General features: G+C 37.9%; 1 protein-coding gene and 1 pseudogene across 1 annotated transcript in view; both read left to right on the top strand.

Annotated features, from left to right (window-relative positions):
- ADGB (androglobin) overlaps positions 1–12697 on the top strand; it is a 174864-nt gene that overhangs the window by 148739 nt on the left and 13428 nt on the right. The window contains exons 31-32 of the mRNA XM_032873132.1: positions 10573–10749; positions 12170–12272. Coding sequence (XP_032729023.1) covers positions 10573–10749; positions 12170–12272 — 280 coding nt within the window. The remainder of the gene's footprint in view (positions 1–10572; positions 10750–12169; positions 12273–12697) is intronic.
- Positions 24–8375, top strand: LOC116876695 (annotated as a pseudogene).

The following is a 12697-nucleotide window of genomic DNA, read 5'->3' on the forward strand; positions in this document are numbered from 1 at the left end:
GCAGAAGTTGCAACCTGCATCCCATGAAACAGGAAGTCTTGGAAGGAGAGGAACAGCTGCATTTTTTGTGCTCACCCAAAGATTATTGGGGGATAAGTCACATCAGTCTACAAAGAGTTTTTCATACAAGCAAAATAAGATGTAAATGAACCAGAAGAGAAGCAGATTCTATGGTAAATCCTGTTATTCTTTGAACACCCATAGTTTACATATTGAAATTTTAAAACTTAGGGCTTCAGCTCCCAAAGGACTTATAAAAGTGATCATCCCTATGTCCTATTTTTATTTACTTTTTTTTTTTTTTGGTAAAGATTTATTTACTTATTTGAGAGAGAGAGAGCACAAGTCAGGGGAGGGACAGTGGGAGAAGAAGAGGGAGGGAATCTCCAGCAGATGCACACAGAGCCCCATATAAGACTCAGTCTCAGGACACTGAGGTCATGACCAGAGCTGAAATCAAAAGTTGGACGTTTAACCGACTGAGCCGCACAAATGTCCTATTTTTAAAAATACTTTGAAATTTGTCTTGAAGGTTGTTTTTATCTGTCAGAATGTAATGATTTCACATTTACCTCAAGGTAAAGCAAGTTTAAGATTATTTAAAAAAAAATCAGTTAGTGGCTGGATAAAACAGAAAAACATTAAACAAACCATCAAATCTCTGAAGAAATACAGTGTTTAATCAGCAAAAAATACTCTTCTGGTGGGGGGATGTCATGTGAATGAAGACAAAGATAGGCAAAGTAAAGCCTTTTATTATACAAATAGTATTACCATAAAATTTGAAGAGTCATTCCAATTTCTATCAAATCATATTAATTCAAACTTCAGGTGTAAGGGAAAAGATGCCTTATAAAAGGAAAATAAACATTTCCAGGATAAATCAGAAATTAAAGATAAACACATTGAAGAAGAAAAATCCAGTTCTCCAGGTCCTAGCATCCTGACTGACAGAAGTTGTGCTCATATTTTCTTTATACCCTATGGACAAGCCTGCAAGCCCCACTGCGACAGCTGAGATTCTTCCAGTTTCAACTAAACAAAGTCCTGCTAAACTTACTTACCCCATTGAAGGTGTACAAGCCTAATAGCCAGTTATACTGGTGGGCTTATCTCCAGATCAAAGTATGATTGAGTCAGAAGAATAAAAACAGGTGATCAAAGCTGAGCAGACTATGGCAAAAACAAACAAGCAAAGGAGAGAAAGAATTTATCTCTTCAGCAAGAAAAGAGTACAAGGGTGAATATTAATGACAGAACCTGAGCTTTAGTTCAAACATTAAGAACAACAGACCCAAAGCTTTGCATTAATAGGATTGAAGAACTGACTCTTTATCTGCTGGAATGTCTTGAGGGAAAAGAAGAGGATTTTGTAGAAAGAGTTAATTCATATTTATTACAACTGATAGAAGAATGGTGCTCTTCAGGCCTTATTTGGCTTCATGAAGCCAATGAAAAGAAGAGGTATCCAAATTCTCACAGCTGATGGCAGAGGAGCAAGGTGATGTGGTTGCTCTTCAGATACTTTGAAAATTAGTTGAAGTTACTTAGAACCCATTTCCTCAGCATCTTGACTGCATTGTAGGTATAAGCACAGGGCCATATGAGCTTGCATATTTGGGTTGTTTCATAGGGCCTTGGATGAATGTGAGGAACTTTATAAAAAATTAACATCACATATGTTTTTATAAGATGTCATTGTTAAAGCAGTCAAAATGAGTTGGAGCCAGGCATTTTATGAGTCAAACATGGGGAAGTACTCTTAAGGTTAGAATGGGATATGAACTAATGACTGAATGAGTAAGAAGTCCCAGCTGTGTTGTGGTAGCTGCAGTAAGTACCATGAAAAACAGCGGAAGAATGCCAAAAGCTTTTGTGTTAAAAAACTATGATCATTTCCCCAGAGTCAATTCTCACTCTTTGGGAAACTATCCGTATAAAATGTGGCAGGATATTTGAGCCTCATCTGCTACTCTAGGCTACTTTGCAGAGTGTACATTTGATGAAACAATCTTCATCAAGGTGGTTTGCTTCTGAATAACTCCTAAGTGTTAGCACTGCATGAGCATAAACATTTTGGCCAGATATCCCATAAGTACATAGTATCCCTAGGCACTGGACATTATAAGAGACATGTGAGAGATACCATGATATATGTAAGTTTGAAAACCAAACCGTCTAATGTTACAAACTGCTATAGATATGGAAGTCCATATAGATCTTGATGATTTATTACTTCCTGATATCTATTGTAGATTTAGTCCTATAATGTGTGAAAACATTATAGATGAAAGTCAAATGAAAAGCTGAAGTTGGAAGGGTTGAGGTACATAAAAAAAGAAAAGAAAAAGATGGCAGAGGAGTAGAGGACCTTCTTTTAACCAATCCCCTGAATTGTGCTGGATATCTACCAGACTGTTCTGAACACCCATGAAATCAGCTTGTGATGTAAGAAGATATATCTGGATCTCTACAAACAGAATATTTTAGGTGGTTAGTCTTGAGGTAGGAAGCAGGGATTCATGATTCTGCGGGCATACATCAGAAGATAAATGGAAGGGGGAGGGAGCCTCCGGGATTCTGTGCCACTGGAGCACAAAAGCCTCCCATACTGGGGACTGGGCACAGACTTGCAGACTGGTAGCAGTGAGGAAAGGACTTTATGGCAGCACCCTAGACTGAAACCTGGAGCTGCAGGGACACAATTGGGAACTGGGGGCGGCTGGAGGTTTTAGAAGCACAAAGGACAGAGATACGCCTGGATCTGGAAGCAAGAGCTCAGAGAGCTGCTGTGGGGCTCACAACCAGGATGCTGTGGTTTTTGGCAGCACAGACAGAAGTGGAGACAGTGTGGCCTGGAGAGCTCACTGAGGGGCAGACTGCAATCTCTCTGTTCTGAGACAGAGGTTTGGATACAGACACTTCTGCTCTGACTCTCAGGGTGGGGGATGCAGAAAGCTGCCAGAGAAAGCCACCAGAGAATAAAAGTCCCCCAAACCTGGTTTTCACTGAGCCTATTCCCCCTCCACAGGGGGCAGAACAATTCTACCCAAAGAGGGTTACCTGAGTAACAGTGTGGCAGTCCCCTCCCCCAGAACACAGGCTGGAAGAACAAGAGGCTGACAACCCTAAGGTCTCTATAAAACAAGTGCATCTTCCTTGGCTTGGGGTCAATAATTTGGACTCTGTACAATCCTTCAACCAGCCCTCAACAGAATGACTAAGAAAAGGAACCCCCAACATAGGAAAGACCAGAGACTATGATCTCTGTCACAGAAATAATGGATATATAAGCAAGAGGTCAGAAACAGAATTCAGGGGAACAGTTACACAGACAATAGCTGGGAAGGAGAAAATCATTAATGGCAACATAGATTTTCTAAGGGCAGAAATGAGAACTGATCTGGCAGAACTTAAAAAGTACTATCAATTAGATCCAATCTAGTCTAGATACTCTAATAGCTAGGGCAAATGAAGAGGAAGGATGAATTAGTGATCTAGAAGATAAGCTGATGGAAAAGAAGAAACAGGAGGAGGCCTGGAACAAACAGTTTAAAATCCATGAAAACAGAATTAGAGAAATAAATGATGCCGTGAGACATTCCATTGTCAGAATTGTTGGGATCCCTGAGGGGGTGGAGAAAGAGAGAGGACTAGAAAATATATTTGAGTAAATTGTAGCTGAGAATGTCCTAATCTGGGGAATGAAACAGCCTTAGTGTCCTAGAGGCAGAGAGGACCCCTCCCAAGATCACAGGGAACAGACCAATGCCCTGGCATGTAATAGTAAATCTTGCAAATCTTAGAATCAAGGAAACCATTGTAAGGGCAATTAGGGTGAAGAGATTCCTTACGTACAGAGGGAGGAACATCAGAATAATGTCAGACCTATGCACAGAGACCTGGCAAGCCAGACTGGCAAGACGTATTCAGGGAACTAAATGAGAGAACATACAGCCAAGAGTTCTTTATCCAGCAAGACTGTCACTCAGAATGGATGGAGAGATAAGGAGTTTCCAGGAGCAGCAGAAACTGACACAATATGTTACCACTAAGCTGGCCCTGCAAGAAATATTAAGGGGGGTTCTATAAAAGGAAAAAGATCCCAAGAGTGATACCAAGCAGAAATATATGGAGACAATCTATAGAAACAAGGACTTCAGAGGCAACATGATTGACAATAAAATCATATCTTTCAATAATCACTCCCAATGTGAATGGCCTAAATGCTCCCATAAAATGGCACAGGGTTACAAATTGGATAAAAAGACAGGACCCATCCATATGCTTTCTACAAGAGACTCATTTTGAACCTAAAGATACATCCAGACTGAAAGTGAAAGGATGGAGAACCATCTGTCATGCCAATGGACCTCAAAAGAAAGCTGGGGTAGCAATTCTCATGTCAGACAAATTAGATTTTAAGCTAAAGACTGAGTTAGAGATACAGACAGACACTATTTCATTCTTAAAGGGTCCATCTAACAAGAAGACCTAACAATTGTAAATATCTATGCCCCCAACATAGGAGCAGCCAACTACATAAGTCAACTGTTAACCAAAATAAAGAGACATATTGATAATAATACATTAATTGTAGGGGACCTTAACACTCCACTCTCAGTAATAGACAAATCATCTAAGCAGAAAATCAACAAAGAAACAAGAGCTTTGAATAGCATACTGGACTGGATGGACCTCATAGATATATATAGAACATTCCACCCTAAAACAACAGAATATTCATTCTTCTTGAGCACACATGGAACTCTCTCCAGAATAGACTACATAGTGGATCACAAATTAGGTCTCAACTGATACCAAAAGACTGAGATTATTCTCTGCATATTCTCAGACCACAATGCTTTCAAACTATAACTCAATCACAAGAAAAAGTTTGGAAGAAATTCAAACACTTGGAAGGTAAAGACCATCCTGCTCAAGAATGTTTCAGTCAACTAGTAAATCAAAGAAGAAATTCCATAATTTATGGAAACCAATGAGAACAAAAACACATGTGTCCAAAAACTATGGGTTATAGCAAAGGCAGTCCTAAAGGGGAAAACATAGTCATTCAAGCATCACTCAAACAGAAAAATCCTGAACACACAAACTGTCTTTACACCTTAAAGAACTGGAGAATCAATAACAAATTAAGCCTAACCCACACAAGAAGGGAAATAATTAAGATTAAAGCAGAGATCAATGAATTAGAAATCAGAAATACAATAGAACACATCAACAAAATTAGAAGGTGGTTCTTTGAAAAAATTAAGAAAATTGATAAACCACTGGCCAGACTTATCCAAAAGAAAAGAGAAAGGACCCAAATTAATAAATTTATGAATGAAAAGGGAGAGATCACGACTAACACCAAGGAAATAGAAATGATTATCAGAAATTATTATCAATAGCTATATGCCAATAAATTAAGCAACCTGGAAGAAATGGATTCATTCCTGGAAACCTATAAACTACCAAAACTGAAACAGGAAGAAATTGACAACCTGAATAGACTAACATCAGTAATGAGATTAAAACAGTGATCAAAAACCTCCCAAAGAACAAGAGCCCAGGACCTGATGGGTTCCCTGGAGAATTCTACCAAACATTCAAAGAAGAACTAATACCTATTCTCCTGAAGCTGTTGCAAAAAATAGAAACTGAAGGAAGACTTCCAGATTCTTTTTATGAAGCCAGCATTACCCTGATCCCCAAACCAGGCAAAGACCACACCAAAAAGGAGAATTTCAGACCAATATTCCTGGTGAATATGGATGCCAAGATTCTCAACAAGATCCTAGCTAATAGGATCCAACAGTGCATTAAAAAGATTATCCACCATGACCAGGTGGGATTTATCCATGGGATACAAGGTGGTTCAACATTTGCAAATCAATCAATGTGATAGAACAAATCTGCAAGAGAAGAGAAAAGAAACACATGGTCTCTCAATTGATGCAGAAAAAGCATTTGACAAAATACAGCATCATTTTATGATTAAAACTCTTCAGAATATAGGGATAGAGGGAACATTCCTCAAATTCATAAAATCCATCTATGAAAAACCCACAGCAAATATCATTCTCAACAAGGAATAGCTGAGAGCCTTTCACTTCAGATCAGGAACATGACAAGGATGCCCACTCTCACCACAGTTGTTCAACATAGTACTAGAAGTCCCAGCAACAGCAATCAGACAACAACAACAACATAATAAAAGGTATTCAAAATGGTAAAGAAGTCAAACTCTCTCTCTTCACAGATCACATGATACTTCGTCTGGAAAACCCAAAAGACTCCACCCCAAACTACTAGCAATTCAGAAATTCAGAAATGTGGCAGGATACAAAATCAATGAACAGAAATCAGTTGCTTTCATATACACTAACAATGTAACTGTAGAAAGAGAAATTAGAGAATTGATTCCATTTACAATAGCACCCAAAACCATAAGATACCTTGGATATGTAACCAAAGAGGTAAAAGATCTATACTCTAGGAACTACAGAACACTCATGAAAGAAACTGAAGGCACAAAAACGTTCCATGCTCATGGATCAGAAGAATAAACATTGTTAAAATGTCTATACTGCCTAGAGCCATCTATACTTTCAATGCCATTCTGATCAAAATGCCAATGACATTTTTCAAATTGCTAGAACAAACAATCCTAAAATCTGTATGGAATAGAAAAGACCCAAATCGCTAAGGAAATGTTGAAAAAGAAAAACAAAGCTGGGGGGCATCATATTGCCTGTTTTCAAGCTATATTACAATCTGTGATCACCAAGACAGCTCGATACTGGCACAAAAACATAGACCAATGGAACAGAAGAGAGAGCCCAGGTATGGACCCTCAACTCTATGGTTAAATAATCTTCAACAAAACAGGAAAAAAATTATACAGTGGGAAAAAAAAAGACAGTTTCTTCAATAAATAGTGCTGGGAAAATTGGACAGCTATATACAGAAAAATTAAACTTGACCATTCTCTTACACCATACACAAAGATAAACTCAAAATGGATGAAAGACCTCAATATGAGAGAGGAATCCATCAAAATCCTAAAGGAGAACATAGGCAATACCCTCTTCGACATTAGCCACAGCAAATTCTTTCAAGACAGTCTCCAAAGACAAGGGAAACAAAAACAAAAATGAACCTTTGGGCTTCATCAAGATAAAAACCTTCAGGCACAGCAAAGGAAACAGTCAACACAACAGAGGCAACCCATGGAATGGGAGAATATATTTTCAAATGATACTACAAAGGGCTAATATATGTATCAGAACTATAAAGAACTCAAACTCAGCATCCAAAAAACAATCAAGTCAAAAAATGGGCAGAAAACATGAACAGATACTTCTCAAAAGAATACATATTAATGGCTAACAGATGAAAAAATATTCATCATCATTAGCCATCAGGAAAATTCAAATCAAAACCACACTGAGATACCACCTTACACCAGTGAGAATGGCAAAAATTGACAGGGCAAGAAACAACAAATCTTGGAAAGGTTGTGGAGAAAGGTGAACCCTTTTACACTGTTGGTGGAAATGCAAGTTGGCACAGCTACTTTGGAAAACAGTGTGGAGGTTCCTCAAAAAATTAAAAATAGAGCTACCCTATGACCCAGCAATTGCACTACTGGAGATTTACCCCAAAGATACAGATGTAGTGAAAAGAAGGGCCATATGCACCCCAATGTTCATAGTAGCAATGTCCACAACAGCGAAACTGTGGAAAGAGCTGAGATGCCCTTCAACAGATGAATAGATAAAGAAGACGTGGTCCATATATACAATGGAGTATTACTCAGCCATCAGAAAGGATGAATACCAAATTTTGCATCAACACGGATGGGATTGGAGATTATGATAAGTGAAATAAATCAAGCAGAGAAAGTCAATTATCATATGGTTTCACTTATTTGTGGAACATGAGGAATAGCATGGAGGACATTAGAAAGAAGGGAAAAATGAAGGGGAGGAAATCAGAGTGGGGGATAAACCATGAGAGACTATGGACTCCAAGAAACAAAGTGAGGGTTTTAGAGGGGAATGGGTAGGGAGATGGGTTAGCCTGGTGGTGGGCATTAAGGAGGGCACGGATTGCATGGAGCAGTGGGTGTTATATGCAAATAATGAATCACAGAACACTACATCAAAAATTAATGATGTTCTGTATGGTAACTAACATAACAAAATAAATAAGGAAATGAAAAAATGAAAAATCTTGCAAAAATATTAAGTCAAGGAAAAGTAATTCTGCAGAAAATTAATGACTGGATAAAACTAAAAACTAACATGTTTGGTGGCCTTCCACTCTTTGAAATTGTGACAAATGGGCACATATATAATAAAAAATGAGAAGCTTGTTCAGAAAATCCACTATTTAATAAGGAATTGTGGGATTCATCCTGAGTTAACTTTGAAATGCTCCTGAATTCTGGGGAATACTGAAAAAGATGGTGTTTGGATCAGTTTGCATAGCACCAAATGTATTCTTGGTTACAGAATTCATACCGGAATTGGGTTTTTAGGATATTAATAACTAAGCTTTAGGAATCTTAATATTGTGCCAGTTGTTTGGTAGACCTTGGTGTTTTATTTTTTCATGTTTTAAAATGTATTAATACATGTGCCAAATAAGAAACTGAAAACTATTATATTTTGTATTTTTACTTTAATTACCATAATCATGTTGAATTTATTTGATCATTGATTTTATTTCATGTGGAAAAGCTAATTTCTTCTTAAATTTATATCACTTATGTTTTCACTAGCTACATTTTATAATCCAAGTGCTACTTTTATTGTAATATCTAAATGGATACAGAAAAAGAGAAGTTTCTCTTCCAAGGGATTATTACTTTTGAAAGGACCAGATACAGTTTTCTTTTTAAAATTAGGTTATTTTAACATTGTTTTGTTAGAAAATATAGGTGAAGTGGTTTCAAGAAAGTATTTTGTTCCTCTTGAACGAGATAATGTTGTGTGTTAACTTTTCTAGCTGTAGCTCCAGTTTATCATTTAGTGTTAAGAAATCAATTATTTGAAGGCACTGAAAAAATATCCTTATCATCAACAAAATAAATTATTGAAATTTAAAACAAATTGAAATTTAAAACAAATAAGCTTAACTCAATCCATAAACTCTTACAGTGCCCCCCTAGTCCTTCATTATACTCCCTTTCCTGATCCCAGAGTTTCTGATTAACCCATTTATCAAACAATATAAAAGATGATAAAATCTTTTGTACCGTGTTGTAAAAGGAAGAGAGAAAAGAATTTCCAATTGTGAGATTTAAGTTCTCATCAGAATATTAGAGGAATATTGTAGAAAGCAAGGAGATCTTTTTGGTAACATTGAAACCAAACTGCCCACAACAACTTTATTCAGTGGCCCTACCGATCCCTGCTTCCCCATCTTCATTATTCAACATGAATAATTGACAATTGTCTGAATCATGTGTACAGTGCTAGTAACCACATTAGATTCAAGCCTCTCTCCCTACCAAACTGTCACCAATGAGCGTCACTCATCTAGATATTTCAAGTCCTAGGGGCACCTGGGTGGCTCAGTGGGTTAAAGCCTCTGCCTTCGGCTCAGGTCATGATAACAGGGTTCTGGGATCGAGCCCCGCATCGGGCTCTCTGCTCGGTAGGGAGTCTGCTTTCCTTCCTCTCTCTCTCTGCCTGCCTCTCTGCCTACTTGTGATCTCTGTCTATCAAATAAATTTTAAAAAGTCTTAAAAAAAATTTAGATATTTCAAGTCCTAAATCAATCTGCTCTCAGCTTATGGCTTATAAAAATAAAAATAATCCTAGAAGATATCAAAATGTTACTTTCATAATGAATATATATCCAGTGTATCCACATGTGGCATGATCAACTATCCCTACCCTAATTTTTGTAAAGAGGTGCCACATAACTCTAAATGTAATTTAGAATTTTTTTTCTTTACAATTTTAGATAAAATTTGTTTTTAGTGAAATGCAGTAAAATTAATTATACAAGTCAATGAATTTTGACTAGTGCATTCAATACTGTAATCTACATCTCTGTCAAGGTATAAAGTATAGATCATTTCCATAAGGTTGGAGATTCCCTCAAACCTCTTTGCAATGGACTCTGTCATCTTCACACCTCACCCCAGGTAGCTGTTTTCGCCTGTTCTGGAATTTCAAACAAATGAGTCACCCAAGTTGTATTCTTTTGTGCTCAGCTTCTTTATCTCAGTATGATGTCTATCTGTAAGATCCATCTGCACTATGGTATATTTCAGTAGTTTATTACTTTTTATTGTTAAGGTAGTGTTCAATGATATGAATATATGATAATTTGTTTATCTATTCATCAATTGATAGACATTTATATTGTCTCCTTTTTTGGCTATTATGAGCATAAAGCTGTAATGTATTTTTTTGTCCCAAGTATTTTTGTGAACATGTGTTTTCATTTCTCCTGGGTACATACTTAATAGTGAAATTATGGGTCGTGAGCTAAAATCCAGACCTTTTTGACTGGAGGGCAATACCTAACCCAAAGGTTTTTATTTATCAGATATCCACTGTTCACCCTCAACAAGAAGACCCAAATAAACCCTACTGGATTTTGAGGTTGGTCACAGAACACAATGAAGCAGAATTTTTTGAAGTGAAAAAGGATACAGAACGAGCAGATGAAATCCGAGCCATGAAGCAAGCCTGGGAGATGACTGAGCCAGGAAGAGCTATCAAGGTCACTTGAGTTGGAAAAGTTGTTCTTTAACTTTCCATTCCTAGGCACCGGTCTGAAGTGAGAGCCACGACGGTGAAAGCACATAGTCTTTCCTTTAGGAACGGTATCTGGAATTTTGTTAGACACTCACTAACTACATGTTAAGACCATATTTAAACACACTGTGAAATGTGCAGAATGGCTGATACCAGATGACTCACAAAAGGGAAGCACATGATGGTGCCACTTTATTGGTCCAAACTGTGGGTTCCCTCGTTTTTTTTACGTAGTGTGGGCTGTATTGATGTGGTTTTGGAATATACATGAGGTTCAGTGGGGTGAGGTCTGGAGCCAATGACCAAGAAAGAATTCTTGTGACGTCTTTGGTGCAAAATACTGGTTTATTGAAGCACAGGGACAGGACCCATAGGCGGAAAGAGCTGCTGCTCAAGGTTGTGAGGGGTGGCTGACTATATAGTATGGGGTTGGGAGAGGTAAGGAAGAAGAGAGGTTTCTGAAAGAACTTTCATTGTTAAAGAAGACTCACAGGATACTAGAGGCCTTGCGACTGTCAAGTTATGTTGTTTTACCCTCTAGCAAGGCATTAACATGAAGATAGTTGGAAACTTCCTGGAGGAACATTATACTCTGCCTGCTTCAAGTATCCATGAATAGGCTGCAGGTTATAAGCACATATAATTGTATCTACATTTCCTTCTGGAAGCTAGGCTATTGATAGAAGTGCTTCGTTCTTATAAATTGCTGAGACATTTGTAAACTGAGGGAGACTTGGGTCTTGCAGGATTGTGATCTCTATAGATTAGCTATTTGTTTTTCCTTTCCTTAGTTTTAGGGCAGCCAGAAAGAGCCTGAGGAATGTCACATAGATCCCATTGGCGGGGGCGGGGTGGGGGGGGTTTGTGGGGTGTCAGGTTCTGCTTTGTCCTCAGCTTGCCTTCTGTTTCCTCATCAGTATCCATGTCTGTCCTCACACTCCTAAGTAAGAAAGCATAAACATGTTTAATATGGGTTTTCATGTACTTTGAACAGCCTTGAGTGGATAAAAAGCCTGTGCTGCCCCTTGTGGAATATACATACTTCACATCTCCCTCCCTACTCTATGTAAGAATCATCGCTATAGTGAGCCATTATTACTCATATGTGTTTCATGTCCCTACTCAGGGTTATTAAGCCAGATGAGAAAGGTTCAGGAGCAACTGGACCTAAGGCTGCATGCCTTGTGTATCCATTCTAAGACTGCTTCTTCGTTAGCTCTCAGAAAGAACTGTCAGAATTATGGATAGCTTAGAATTTGAGTTTATTGGATAGTAAGAGCTGGCCTAGTTCAACCTGCCATTATTTATTCTCACTTTCCTCTTTCTTTCATGCACTCTTGAAATGTTGTTTCCTGGGCCATTCATTGATAATGTTTGTTCTTTAGGCTTCCCAGGCTCGCCTGCATTACCTCAGCCGGTTCATTAAGAAAATACCGGATGCGGACAGCATGCCTGTGTCTGAGAGCCAAACCAAAGCTCTGGAGGAAGGTCAGTGAGCCCTGCCCCAGCCACCTCAGAGCATGGAGCTGTGCTTTGCACCTCTTAAAAGACAGAGGATTCTACAGGATAGGAAAATATATTGTGATTTTTTTTTTTTTTAATCAAGCAGATGTTTGCTTTCTCCCCAAGTAGATATGGTTTCCTCCATTTAAGAAAAGATGAAACCAGAAATAAGAGTGAAGCCTAGGTCAAGATAGCAGTGTGTGAATTTGAAGGCAGGCCCACGATTGTTAATCTGGCAACTTTCTAGTAATAATAGCTGTGAATAATAACAGTAAGATAAAGCTAACTGCTTTTATTGAGTGATTGTTGTGGGCCCAGAACTGAAAATACTAATTATTTCATTGAACACTCGCATGAATTCACTATAATCTATATAGTATATTATTTATATTATAATCACAATATTATAA

This window comes from Lontra canadensis, unplaced genomic scaffold (assembly GCF_010015895.1).
Source record: "Lontra canadensis isolate GAN:19392208 unplaced genomic scaffold, GSC_riverotter_1.0 scaffold47, whole genome shotgun sequence".
Classification (NCBI taxonomy): domain Eukaryota; kingdom Metazoa; phylum Chordata; class Mammalia; order Carnivora; family Mustelidae; genus Lontra; species Lontra canadensis.